The sequence below is a fragment of the Alligator mississippiensis genome, chromosome 2 (genome assembly GCF_030867095.1).
Source record: "Alligator mississippiensis isolate rAllMis1 chromosome 2, rAllMis1, whole genome shotgun sequence".
Lineage (NCBI taxonomy): Eukaryota > Metazoa > Chordata > Crocodylia > Alligatoridae > Alligator > Alligator mississippiensis.
Window position 1 is genome coordinate 57089077 of NC_081825.1, and position 15047 is coordinate 57104123.

The 15047-nt window shown below is 38.7% G+C and overlaps 1 protein-coding gene across 2 annotated transcripts in view; it reads right to left on the reverse strand.

Moving 5' to 3' along the window:
• CNGA1 (cyclic nucleotide gated channel subunit alpha 1) overlaps positions 1 to 15047 on the reverse strand; it is a 38130-nt gene that overhangs the window by 8224 nt on the left and 14859 nt on the right. The window contains exons 3-8 of one of the 2 annotated variants that reach the window (XM_059721701.1): positions 6494 to 6583; positions 5920 to 6043; positions 2250 to 2312; positions 1828 to 1863; positions 1560 to 1718; positions 577 to 684 (exon numbers count right to left, since the gene is read on the reverse strand). In XM_059721701.1, the coding sequence (XP_059577684.1) occupies positions 577 to 684; positions 1560 to 1718; positions 1828 to 1863; positions 2250 to 2312; positions 5920 to 6026 (473 nt within the window). In that variant the 5' untranslated portion in view covers positions 6027 to 6043; positions 6494 to 6583. Of the gene's footprint in view, positions 1 to 576; positions 685 to 1559; positions 1719 to 1827; positions 1864 to 2249; positions 2313 to 5919; positions 6044 to 6493; positions 6621 to 15047 lie in introns of those variants that run through there. The other variant, XM_059721702.1, reaches the window with a different exon arrangement.

A 15047-nucleotide genomic window follows, 5' to 3' on the forward strand; every position in this document is an offset into this window, starting at 1 on the left:
TAGACTGAATGTTCTATATAATTAGAGGCCCTAGAGTTTGTCACTTATTTTACATATTCATTAAAGGTAATCTATCATATTTTATCAAACTTTCAAAACAAAATATTTTATCAAAACTTTATTAACATGAAAGCAAATATGAAAAAAGTGTAGTTTAAAGTTTTTGAGAAAAAACATTTAAAGACCTGCCTTTAAAATTGTTAGAACTTGGATTACATAGGTTTTTAGAAAAAAACATTCAACAGAGAAAGATTCATTTCAGTAATTACAGGAAGTGCTGGTTGTTATGCAGATAGATAAGCTTGCCTAACCTTTTCTATAAGGAGACCTTTTTCAGTTTATAACTTTTTAGTTTTTTTCTAATATCTGTGCATTTTAGTCACAGAAAACTTAAGACTGAAGAATTTGACTTCAATTAGACTTCAATATCAGCAAAAAAGGTATATACAATAAAATACTGGGTTAATACACTATTTGCATCCATTCTACCCAAAAAACTGAATGTATTCCTTAAGGCAAACAGATATGGGCAATAGACAGCAAAGAGAAAAATATGCACAGAAACTAAAATATCACCTAGCAATGATCATGGTCCAGTTGTACATGACAGGCATCGTGATACAGAACAGCCAGTTGTAATATGTATTTCCTGCTGGGTCAATAACAAAAATGTCTTTCTTCTCCCTGAGCAGTAAGCAGAAAGGAAAGGGAGTATTAAGACATAAATAAAAATATACACATTAAGTAGGTTATAGGTTTTAGGAAACACAAAAATGTTCTTATGAAGAAAGAAGATTAGCTTCCTCACTTAAATTTAGGAAGGACAAGAAATCAGTAGGAGAACATGACTGGGACTAGAAGCTAGGCCACATTGCTAAGGGAAACTGCCAGGTCCCAACATAGAGAGATACCTATACTTTTAACCTTCTTTAAGTAACTTATTTCATATTAAATTAATTATTCTGTCTGATAAATGATCCAAAGCATCTAGGCTTCATTATTCCAGAAAGTAGTGGTTTTATGGCTACCAGTATTTCAATGTTTTGGACTGATTATGCATTCATATGCAGAAACTTGACAGGCTGTCACAACAAGGTGGTAAAACATATAAAGCACATATGAAAATCAGTTTTGAAATCAGGCTAAGTGCTTTGTATCATTTTCTATAAGATAGAGGTAAGCTCTGTATTTTTATTTATACTTTCATATACTTGTTTAGTCTTATGAAATGGCAGATTAATTGCCACAATATTTGGCATTTTATGTTTAAAATATGATTTTTTTAGAATCAATGTTTTGGGCAAGAAAGGGAGCAGAAACATCATGCTGCTCTTCTATCTTCCTTTCTCACTCTAATTCACGAAACAAGTAGGAATAAGAGTATCCATATGCAGAATTATAGAAACAGCTCCATGGATTAAGATGTCCTAACAATAACCTGAATCTTCCTTTATTAGGGATATCATACACAGTTGGCTTGCAATACACCCATGACCCATGATTCAAGTCTCATCTAAGGCAATTTTTTAGAGAAATGCAACACTAATCAGAAAACTTACTCTTCTTTCTTCTTATCTTTGTCTTTATCTTTAACTTTTTCTTTATCTTTTTCTTTATCTTTATTTTTTTCTTTATCTTTTTCTTTAGTTTTATGTTTTTCCTTTTTTCCCTTGCTTTTTTGTGCATCTGGATCCTTTTTCTTTTTATCTTCAGACTTGCTGGAAAATGAATTAAAATGTATGGTTGTTAAAGGAAAAAAATGAATAGCAACTTGAGAAGAAACTCAGTCTCCTACAATGTAGTATCATTATTACTGTATTGTCTTACCTCTTCTTTTCTTTTTTCTTTTTCTTTTTCTCTTCTCTAAGAAGAAAAAAAATGTGACAGACTCATGAGAGGCATGTATTTACTACCAATGGCTTTTTTTCTGTTAAAACCTGTTGAATTGTGTAAAGCTAGTGTTATGCTTACACATTTTGGCTAATGAATAAAATCAAAATCCCTGTGTATAGTCTTCAAGCAGAACTATTTTCATTTACTATAATACACATTACATTGGCCTTATAAATTATCAGACACTATGCACATTATCTTTATACGTAAGTCATACATATGAAGAATTGGTTATTGGATACTTGTTTGGTAAAAAAATTGTAAGGAAAGGATTAGATATGTTTCTACCCTTATCACTACTATTTATACTAGTAACAACTTTATTCCTCCTTATACTTAAACTGTAAAATACTTACTCATCTTTATTACTGTTGTTGTTAACATTGTAGAGTGCAGTGCCACCATGCATATATGGTTTCCTTGGAAATAGTAAAATACAGTTGTTATATGGTATATGCTGAGTGAGAGGAGACCTGTAAAACAGTCTTCTAATATAAAATTTACATAAGCATGGCTTGGTTAAAGTTCCTGGCAGGTTTATTAATATCCATAATATGAGAGAGGTCCAGTAAAGAGACACGAAAAAACCCACTTGCTATTTTGATTATGTCTATATTTTCCATTATCAGAATTCCAATATTTCTGAAAAGAAAGATATGAGCTAGAACTCTTCAAGTCAACAAGAGTTTTGCTGTTGACTTCAATGAAGCCAGGATTTTACTCATATTATGCATGTCTATATGTGCCATTAATGCATAGCGATAAATTCTGCAGCTTATTGCTCCAGAGTTTATTGCTCCTGGGAAGCTCCTGGGTGCACCATTTACATATGTACCTGGACTGCAGCACATTGAGCCAAGATGGAGCAACCTTGGTTGGCAAAGGACCCAGGGGGTCAACCTGCCAGCCCAGGGCTGCTCCAGACAGGCTCAACGTGCTATGGAGGGGCTGGTTTATGCACAAGGGTGCCTCAACATGGGGCTAGCCAGCAAACACCCCCAGCACTGAAGCACCCTTGCACCCCAGCCAGCCAGTCAGTGTCTACATGTGCACTGACATGCACAGAAAAACTGCATCAGAGTAGTACTTGTATTTACAAGTACTAGCCTGCTGCAGAGTTTATTAGTTTCCTGTGCCCTAATAGGGTGAATATGTAGATGCTGAGACATTTCCTGTGGAGCTAATTAGTCAGCTCTACAGTAAACATCTCATGTAAATGTGTCCACTGTCTTCCCTAATATATGCCTGAATATCATGGATCCAATTTTTAAATGCAGGTATCTTCATTTGGATATATAGGCTGGCCAATTTTATATATGACTATGAACTAAATGCTCAAGTGGGGGAAGGTGTTTTAATTAGGGGTCTGTGTTTGAAGACTGGTCCTTATATGTCAATATTACACCTAATAAAATGGGAGTTTATCAACATTAGATAAAAGAAACTGCAAGCTACCCTATTTTGGCCACTACCAAAAGGAGATGCTCAAGGGTACCCTTTAGCATTGCCCTTTGGCAGGGACTAAGACAGGGTGAAGAGTTGCGATTTCTGTTTTATTTTGAACCACGTGTTCTTGTGTGGAAGGTGATAATGAATGGGTTTAAAAACAACCACAGTCCCTTTAGAGAGAAGGGGATGTAGTTTAGAAGGGTCAGTAAGGGAGTGAGGAGGACTTCACTGTGTGTGAGGCAGGGGAATGAATGGTGATGGGCAGGGATGGAAGGAATAATAAGTCGGGGAGAAATGTTGTTCTTTTTAATGGAAGACTGGACTGGAAAGTGAGGTTGGGTTAGGTGGCAGGGGAGCAGGAGTGGGTGGGATGGGGTGGGATGGATTGTTTTTTAATTTGTTGAGTTTTCTTTACCTGGATAGGACAGTGGGGTAGAGAAAGGTGTTTTGTTTGTTCTTATTTTAGTACTTTATTCTGTTTCTGTATTTATTTTTCTCTTTTAATGTAAGTTGCCCTGAGCCTTTTTGGGAAGGGTGGTCTATAAAGCTAATATATAAATTAAATGCATAAAGAAACTGAGATACAAAAGAAAACAGATGAAAATACACATAAGTAGGATCAGATGGACAGATTCATAGAGTTGATATGTACCCTACAGAAGGAGGGCAGACATCTCATGTTTTCTTCTAACAGATCATCACAGTGATTTGATCATTATAATTATTGGTCTATCTTAGCTGTGAACTTTGATTTTTTTCCAGGAAAAAAATCTGGATTTAGGCAGCTTTCATCTGAAGTCATTTTCTCCGGCCTTTTAAGGCAAGCAAAATGGGAGGTATTCTAAAAATAGCTGGAAGTAGTAATTACATATTTTAACTCAGCATAAATTCTTTGTGAAAAAAACATTACATTGAATCCAAATATTTTTATTTGCTTAAAGGTCCTTTTTAATATTAACTTTATACTTGTAGCTGAGTGAACTCAGTTGAATTTATAAAAAACAGCCAGATCCAGCTGAAAAGGAGCTGCTAGATTATGGAAAGTTACAGTGGGCTTGTCTACATGAAACACTTACTGAGCAGTAGACTAATTCTACTGCATATTAGCGTGTCATGGTAAAAGCTGTGCTAATGCGCAGTAGAATTAGTCTACTGTTCAGTAAGTGTCACGAAAAGACTGTGTGCTCAGTAGTGCTGGCTACTGCACATTTAGTACCTCATAAATTTAATGTACAGTAGCAACAGTGCATTAATGTACATGTAGACATGCCCAATGCTCCCTTGCTCTTCTAGCACTGGGAAAAGTTACTGTGTTCAAAGGGACAGTCAAAGCTTATTAGACTACCTGCACGTATGGTAGAAGGGAACATTATGGGGTTCAGATGTGGGAAGAGGCATTATGAACTCCTTCAATTGGCTTGTGAATAAAAGAAATCTCCCAACCTCCTTCCAAGAGCCAGATTAATGGAAGATACAGCTCCTTATCTTCTCCCCTCTTTTCCTTCCCTCAGTAATGTAACAGAGTTAGAGGGGTGCAAAGGCAGCTTGAATGATATCTGAGAAATGTTTCACTCTGGTAATGTTACTATGTTAAGATAACTACTTCTGACAATTAAAACTGGGAATATAAAAAAATATTAATTAAAAGCAAAACAACTAGAGTTTATTCTTCTGCTGATATGAACAAATATTTTAAACTGCTACCAACTTGATATAGATACTACAGTGAAAGGGTAATGCTCTAGAGAGTTTCAATATTTCAATTTTCTGTCTGTTACTTGAACTCCCAGTGGCTCGACTTCAACAGGTGAAAGGAAGATGCCCCACCTGCCCATTTTATAATCTGATGGTTAGCGCACTCCCTGGTAAGTAGAAGATGAAGGGTTTGAGTCACTTCCAAGTGAGAAAGACCTATAACCCAGGGTAAGAGGTGTGATGACAAGGGGCATGTGCACACATTCATAGGACCAGCTATGATCAGGGATAACAACTTTAACCTATGATTTTTGTGAGCTAAGCTTTATAAATTGGAATCCCCTTCTCTATATGTAAATTATCTACAAACATTTGTAGATGTGAGGTTCACCTTTGCAAATAATAAAAAAGAGCTTTTCCAAATGGAATTTCTAGTGTGAACATGCAAAAATGTTTACTCACAATTTAATTAATCTTATAGCTTCCTATCAACATTCTTGTGAATAAAAATAAACTATCATGACCTTCTGAACATAATCAAAATCAAAGTATTGTAAATACTAAGAAAGTGGGATTTATTCACTAATGTTGTTTTTGCAGTATTGACACAGCTCAAGTTATGTTATGTTGCTGAATGGGAACGCTTTGTAATGTGATTTGTGTGCACTTTTTTAGCAGTTGAATCCATTTTTTAAATAATCCATATAATCTGACAAAGCCTGTCACATTCTACCTTTCTCCTAATGACTTTCTCTTAATGAAAATTTAAAAAATGAGCTTGTTCTGAGGAGAATAGCGAAGAAAACAACACAAGGATGAATATCTGTCTCCAGATATTCCCATAGAAATCAATAAAAGCAAAGTTTAGTAAGTTTAGTTTACCTGCTTTCTCTGCTCTCTGTTAGTTCTTTGTCCATGTCTGTGTCTTCTACTGTCACTGTGGGTATGTTTACATAGGAGTGCTGGGTGTTAATCACACCTACCTTCATGGTTAGATGGATATGGCCTGGGATAAGAGAAAAAGAAGAATTTAAAAATAGAAAAGCCAGTCGGTAATGGGCAGGTATCAAAAGGAATCTCTTCACACCAATACTTGTATGTCACAAGCTCTCCTATTCGAGACAAAGAGTAGAAAATGTATAATAGAAATCAGAGACATGCAATTTAACTACAATAATCTCTGTGTACCTTCATAAACCAGTGCATATCTGGAAAATAGGATGTAAAAATCAATATAAAACAGAAAGGCCTCTGCAATAACTGAAAATAGAACCATTTGACCAGACTAAAATTTAAGAATGTTTTTAGACTATAAAGCAATAATGTAACTTAACTGTAATTCTAAATACATTTATATTCATGATCTACAATTACATATAAAAGTACACACCTTCTAAAACACAGTCTCTCTCTACACAATACTCACAGTATAATAATCTAGCTTTATATAACATACCTTATCCTGTTCTCCTTAAAAGTGTAACTCTCACAAAAGTCAAGTTTTGTGTATATTAGCACTATAACTTCAGGGCTGTCTGACTTATCCCTGTGAAAGTAGAAACAAAAATGTTAAGTATGAAAATATGATCAGAACTCACCCCTTTACAGTAACAAATGTCGAGGACATTCTAGATGGAGCTTTTCAATAGTCACTTACCCATACCTTGATTCATTCATAGAACTTCCCTTGGTGTTAGCAATGGGAAAGTATTTTCTGAATCTATGTTGATCTTATCTACAAAACACATTGCAACAACCAGACACAACTAGGAGAGCAAAAACCAGAATCTGAGCCTTGATTCTCTGTGCTCTGACTTCTAAGAATTTGTCAATGGTCAACACGAAAATTCCAGGTATGGCTGGATTTCAAATTATTTTGAATTGAATTCTGAAAAATCATCAACTTCCTGCTGTCCAAGAAACTGCAAACCTGTGGGTCAGCATTGGATGGTTTGGCTTTGGAGTATTCTTTGGGAATACTCCTCATGGAAAGAAGCAGCCACTTAACTCATCACATGACCTTAGCTAAATAAGGTAGAACCAATTTTTTAAACCAAGTCCCAAAATTTAGACACCTAATTTCATATTTAGGCACCTAAACAAAAGTGGATATTTGTGCCACTGTTCTTAAAGAGTAACTTCCCACTACTTTGTGGAATACAGTTCCACTCAAACTGTGATTAAGTCAAACTATTTCACATTCTACAAGAGGTGGTAGCCAGTGGATCATCACAGTAGTTGATCATTTATTCTTTCTCTTCCATTATCCAAATTCAGAAAGAAACTAAGGGAAAGAAACCAGATGGACAGGGGCATCCTATACTTTGGAGTATGCTCAAAAGGTACATGCTGGCCAAAAGACTATTGAAATATGACCAGATGCCTAGCCACAGGAAACACTTTGGATCTCCTGTGCTTAGGATCTTCTGCAACTCTGTATGGGGACGGCAAGTTTTAATGCATGCTAAATTGTAGACTGACCTTTAATTTACAGCTAAGAATTTATTCACCTAAATGTTTTACAGTTGCCTGCCAGTTTAAATGAAATTTCCTTCAGGAAAGATTTATCAGGTCTACAACTATAGTTTTGGTCACTGTTAAGGAAAACCAATAGCTCTATGGTTCAGACATTCATTTGGGAAGTAGTTGACACAACTCCAAATCCTTGCTCTGCCTGATTCAGTTCAGTGGCTTGAAACTTAGCCTCCTATATCCAAGGTGAATATACTTTTCTAAAATGTCTTTCCCTGTTTTAAAAAAGGGTTTTGACTCATCCTGATGCTGAGTGGGAAAATTTTTGCAATTTCAAAAAATTTTGCATTGAGATTGAAAAATAGTTTCCTACCCAGATGTACTTCAAATCCTTTTATCTTCTTGCCTTGGGAAAACTGGCAGCTAATAAATGCTAAAAGAGAGATGGCTGATTGGGCTTCCTACTGTCTGTTTTATTTATGTGTATCTTGTAACTTAGACTGAAACCATCTGACTGTACACATAGCTTAACTGTGTAACTTGGTGTTTCATTCACTTCGATCATCCTTATCATTCTATTACTCATTAAATTATTTGTTGTATCTTGATTTCAATTAGACTAGAACCTGGATTGTGTTTTCTATGCATTTGTACAACACCAACCACAAGTGTCTCCTGTGCTTGATTGAGTCTTCTTGCTGCTGTTATAATACAAATAAAAAATAACTTGGGCCTGTATACAAAACTAGAGACTAGTCTTGAGTGGAAGGGCTTGGAAACATGATACAATAACACCAGCATACCTAACTTAAAGGGTGCATCTACACAAGATGCTATGTCTCTGTAGCAACAAGCTATGTCAACATAGTTCATCACTACAGCAACATAGTGTTGGAGGGCACAAACTGTGATGCCAACACTATTGCGCAGTAGGGTCAGAAACAACCCATTCATCACCAGGACTGCACAGTAATGGCTGTTGCCGCACAGTCAGGGGCACGTGTACACATGCCCACAGCGTACAAAACACTGATCTGAATTACACCAGTGTCTGGAGCAGATGAAGAACCAAGCTCTCCCAGAGTAGCTGCTGCAGTAGGAGCTATCGTATCACCTTGCCTGTTCACACTGAGCAAACATCTATACTGGACTAGAAGCAAAGGCAAAACAACTAAAAGGTGTAACTTACACAGGTGTATTTTACCCCTGATTTTTCTCAGGGAAACTCTACATTAGATTCTAGTAAGTTATATCAGTTGAGGCTATATGCTGTGGGGGTTCAATCACGTTTATATGAGCATAACGGTAACTTTGCCTGTTGTGTTGTGTGTCCAGGCCCTGACTTAGAATTTTGGAAAAAAGTAATTTCTACAGTTGAGTCAAACTATATACGGTAAATTTAAAATAAAAACAAGATTACCTTCTTACTTGCACTGGCATAAATAAGCTCTATTGAAATCAATGAATACCTTTTTTAAACTGGTGTTGATGACAGGAGAGTTGAAGTCAGCTTTTTTGCCTGTGAAATATAGAGCAGAATCCTAGCCTCGTTAAAGTAGTATAAATATTGAAATTAACTCCAAAGAGAACAGGTTTTCACACCTGATTCTTTCCTGCCAGGACAATAAAAGCTGAGGGAATTTTCCATGCTGGGTTTCATGATGGAGTTAGGAACAAAACACCAAAGACTTTAACAGGACCATGATTGGGCCCTTCATATGGGATCACTTAGTTTTCTCAAACACGGTCTGGTGCATAGCTGAATAAGAGAGGAAGGAACATGGCTAGGAAGTAGCCTGGAGATTGGGAAACCAAAGATCAATTTGATGCTTTGCCACAGACTTGCTAGGCAACCACAGACACGTGTAAGGGGAGATTTGATAACAGGGCACTGACAGATGTGGAAAAAAATACCCCCTGCACTTTACCCGGAAAAGCAGCATGTTAGTTTGACCTGGCTCCACAGCATTTGTATAGATCGGGCACTTCAGCGGGGCTTTCTGGCACTTTTAACTAAAACTGATTCAGTGTTTCAGTTCCCTGCTTGTTAAATGGAGTCAGTTGTATTTTTTTTTTTTTTTTTTTTTTTGCGGAGGTGTTGACTTAATTAGACATTGTGCAATGACAATAGGCCATAAATCCATTAAATAGATAAAGCAATAGTTTTGAACCAGGGTGCTGGCGTGCTTTGATCCCCTTTCAAGGGTGCCACACAGTGTTAGCACTGTTAGATGTCCAAACATGATCCACAGGAAAAATCCAGAGATTTCATCCAGGAATCTACAGTGTCGAAAACATTTTGGCCTGTTGTATCTTTCTGAATTCTCTCCAAAAGAAAATTGCTGCATTCATTTTCTGTAGTCAAAAAACAAGTGAAAATTAAGCGCTGACATTTTCCGAGGGGGTGCCTTGAGTATAACTGGGGGTGCCTCAAGTCTAAAAAGTCTGAGAATCACTGAAAGCATCACATAGACATGCAGAAGAGTGACTGACCTGTTTCTAACACACAGAGATTTGCAGTGGGAAAGGTAATTTCTCAGTTAATTAATAAATCATAAACCACAGCGCATTCTAGTTATCAAATAATCTCAGTATAAAAAAATAAAAAGTTTTATATACTTTTTCAAACATGCAGGTAAAATTGAGTCAGAGCATGTTGTTCAATGTCTCTCTGAAGAGTTTTCAAATGTGTCCACATGCAAAAATTCAATCAGCTTCTCAGCTTGGAGTTTAAAATGCAAAAAACATTTAGCACAGTATGAAGCTGATAGACTTGAAATTGTCAGTGACAAGAAAGTCTTCTCAAAAGATTGGTTCATAACTGTCTGAGTTGCTGTGGAAGGCAGTAAACTACTGTTGCATGGATTAAGTGCCTTTGCTCTTCCATCCAGTGTGCTATTGGAAATGGAAGAACCACTGCAACGCAAGAGACTTCTTGTTGAAAGATGATATATATGTATTATTGTGTGAAATTGAAGACATTATTGCCATAGGACTTATATGTTCTGTTGGAGGGATAAGAGATGAAATCATGTTTCCACGGTCAGCCAAATAGGGAATACACCCAGGCAATGTCAACATTTACTTCATCCCATACAATAGATAGATGAAGATGAAATCTCAGGTATTGCTGATTAACCTTCAAGGCCTTATCTATCCCATGGTGACAGCAGATCCTAACATCATAGGGCATGAGCAGGTCTTACCCACCTGCAACCATAGGCACACTCCAAATCTCAAAGAATGCCAATGAAGATGCTATCTCTGTGCTTGCATTTGAGCCCTGTCTCTGATGTGGTTGAGACTAGCCAGTAAGGAACAATCCTGGAGCAGCCTTACCAGCATACTTTCAAGTTTGGAGAGTGTCAGCAGGTGCAAGTGAGCAGGGTATTGGTGGAATATGTCCCTGCTGCAGGGACCCTGTAAAAGGTGTGTGGCCCTTTAAAAGAGGCAGACACAGACAGCTGTGGGTGATCACTGATTATTACCTGGCAATTATTAAAAGTCCAAGGAGAAAAGGAACAAGGAACTTGAGCTGAGGAAGGAGTGGACTGAATCTCAGAAGCGCTCAGCATTAAAAAAGTCTCTTTCATGATGCCTGGAGAAAAGCTAAAGGGTTGTTTTATGCATCTGTTTGTTAGGATGATGTAGTATTGCTTTGTGATGTGAAGACTGGCTGAGGGACTGCCAAAGGAGCAAAGCCAAATAGCAAGGCTGCTTATGGACTATTGTTTGAATGGTCAGAAGGACTCCGGGGCTGCATCCAGATGAGTGCAGCCATGCTCTATGTGGCACCGCAGACCCTTCTGTGTCACCACACACCGCACATTCAGGCATTTACTGTGCTGCTACCTTGCAGCACAGGCAAGTGGTTTTGACTGCAGGAGATCCCGGGGCCAAAAAAACCCATGCAGAAAAAAGCAGGGAAGCGCACATGGAGACAGTGTGAGCCACCCAAAACCAAAACTTGGCCTGCCAGAGCTGTAATGCAGCTGCCGGCCAGGCTCCAAGCTGCAGGAGCACCACAGCTGCAGTTTCCATGGCCCCCAGGCCCCCAGGTAAGGCTGATGGGGCTAGCATAGTTGCTGCTGGGCCCAGCCTCTCCTACCCCACCCCGAATAACCTGCCGTATGCCAGAGGGCATGTGGCATGGGCATTCCTCAGGGACAAACTATGTCTGAAGCCCTTAAGGACTATAACTACTCGGGTTATGTTAGGCAGCTCTACCTCTACGTATAGGTAGTATGTGGTGGAAAAGCAGTAAAGATTTCTTATTCTGGCTTTTTGTCCTTGTTTGACTCAGCTGAAAACTAGTACTTTCAGGTTTGAAAGCCAAAATGGCCACATGATGCTAGTCATATCAGTTCCTGGTGTGCTGTTGCTTCGGGTATTTTAATTATGCTAGCCTATTGGGCTGTGGAGTTTGGACAGGTGCTGGTTTCTCTCTCCCCTCACATGAGTAGGAGAGGGAAGCCAACAGTAGGTAGTGCTGACTGGCAGACTCCACCCTGACTCAATTATTCCCTGAAGAAACTACATTGAGATCCTCCCTGGTATGAAACAGCTGTGCTCAAAACCAGCCAAAAACTCAGTACAGAATAAAGGCAAAAATTCACTTATCACAAAGGAAATCTCTTTTCCAACATAATTGACTTGCTTAGCATGGAGCACACTGCCCCCATGCAGGTAATGCTCCTGAGTACCAGCATTGCTGAGTAGGAACCATTTCTTTTGGTTTATTTTTGCTTTTGAGTACTACTTAGATCCACAAATCAAAAACTGACAACAATTGAAATGCATAAAATGAAGCAATTGAAGAGGAACCTCTTGCATCTTATAACTTTACATCCTGAACACTGTGTTTGGGAATACAGTAGCAGGTCTGTGTTCCTCCACACAGGATTAATATAATCAAAGACAGAATTCATAGACTAATCTTTACAAGTCTAGCTACAGATCCTACAGTCATCTTCTACAATGGATTTTAACCAAGACAGAAGCTTATCTCTGACCACAGGGAAAGGTAAAATATTACTTCAAGGGTTTACCTTTGGTTTGATCTGCTACAGTTATGTCTGGAGTACAGATTTACTATGCCTGACTCCAGTGCCCTCAAACACCAGGCAGCTTTTTGCACTTTCACCCTGGCTGGAAGTAATGTTGTTGAGTCTGTGGTGCAGAGGGCAAGTTAATAAACCCTGATTCATACTAGAGCTATTTAGACCATCCTTAACGCCATGTGGATGCAACTATATTGCTTCTGGTCCGAGCTCTAGCACATGTGGAACCACACAGTGTGCTTGAGGCACAGCAAATTTGTGATCTAAGGATGTCCTACAGCAGTTCTTGTTACATATGTTTTCTATCACAAACTAGATAAATAAAAACACAAACCCAAATCATCGTAGCAGTTGAAAAGCAAAGTCCTGGGCCTGGGATTAGGAGTGGTTATGAATTATTTGGCAAGCATGAGCTGCCACTACCAGTGTTTTTTATGATGATGCCCACAATACCAAGGTCCAACCTGGTAGAGTTGAGCCCCTCCTTCAAAGTCCTAAGGATCACCAACTAGTTAACTACCCATTGCCTATGTGCAATGGTAAGAGGTATGTATTTCTCTTTTCCTGCCAGATGGTATGTTGGATGCCTAACTGAGCAAAGCCAGGTCTAATGCTGTGGTGGACAGGATTTCTCTGTTTGTCTGTCTACAGAATGAAATAGTGTGACCTGTAGGGAGTGGTGATATAAAAGACAGCGTGGAAGTGGGCAAGGGAAAGTAGAGATCTGGGGGAAGCTACGAATGAGAGGTGAGATGGGAATCTCAGAGACTTCCATTCTGAGGAGAGAGGGGATACAGATACACAGAATTTCTGATAAAGGGAGAGACAATATATGGTATAGGGGAGAAATGGGACATCACAATGAACCGCTGTCATGGGAGGAATGAAAAGAATGGGGATGTACACAGAGCACTTCCATGAGATATGCTCACATAGCAAGGAAAATGAAGAACGAAGATGGTAGAGGCCATAGGATTTGTACAGGGATGAGGAAGAATTTCCTGAAATCCCTGGAACAAAGGGGCATGGAAGGGTGGCACGCAGGAAGCTTGCAAGGGAGTAGAGGAACACAAGGAGCCTCCGGCATGTGCAATTCAGTTAGCCTACAAAATCTACCACGTGTGTAATCCCTGGCTGTGAAATAGGGTTGCCAATCCTCCTGGATTGGCCGGGAGTATACCAGAATCAACGCTGATCTCCTGGTGACTATTGAAAGCCATCTGGGAGACTGATATTGTAAATGGGTTGAACAGCACAATTAATGACATGATATCATGTTGGGGAAAAAAATATCCCGGAATAGCTTCAGTCAGAGTTGGCAACCCTACTGTGAAAGGGTATAAGGACTGCCCAGTAATGACATAGAAAGTTGAGATTCCATATATTCATTGCAGCCAGGACAGTCAAAGAGCATTGTGGATCAGGCACACAGTTTAGCCTCTTTTTGTGTGATAAGCTTGCGGAGAGGAAGGTAGGGCAAAAGTGGTATTAAGAGAGGCTTTGTTTTATGCTGCAGTTTTGTTTATGGATCTGTGAAAAAGGTAAGGAGGTGGGTGGCACCCAGTAAGAAAAAATAACTCTTTGGGCACCATGCTGGAGCACTTAGCTTGGATTTCTGCAGATGTCTGTGCCAGAATGTTCCTCTGCTGTATGAGGAAACAGAATGTTGTGCCTACTTCTATAAATAAATGGATCACACCGAGGATTGCTCTGATTCCATGTCACTAGTTTCTCTTTTAAACAGAACCATCAAACAGGATTTTCCACTCCACCTAAAAACCAACAGTTATCTATTGCTATGGCTAATATCTTTAAAAAACAGCCATGGTCAACTGGGGTCAGGGGCCTAATGACACTGAGATTGAAAGTAAAAGGTGGGCAGTACAGCCACTTCAAATTTGCTGGGCATTTCCTCAAACGTTGGAATTGGGGAGCTTTCAACTGTATAATGCCCCTATGCTACCTGATTCCATATGCACATACTGCTCCACAGAAAACAGGCCAAAATCTATGGAGGCCCTGTGTGGCATAGGATACATGTTTATATGAGCTGCCTGCCCTTTCTGATATTTCACTGGTCCTTACTGTGGAGCAGCAGAGAAACCAACCACATTTGAGGCCCTGCTTTTCCAGTCTGATTAGAAGGTTCATGTAAACTTCCCATTACATTGGAATTGAAAGGGTTTGTTGACTTGCACCTCAAGCTATTTGGATAAGTATGGATACTCAATAAAGCATGCAGGAAAGGGTTGTTTCCTTGTGAGTCAACCATTATATATTGAACTAGCCTGCCTTCTCATTCAATACGTGTTAAAGAACCTTTTTGATAATTTCTGAAATTAAAGGACACATTTTTTAGACTTGGAAGCCACAGATCCTTATGCACAAATAACAGAACTGCATGCCTCCTTTTGAGGCTATATTCCTAGTGTCAGAATGTTAATGTTTGTATGTAGCATTTACAGGAAAAATCCTGGT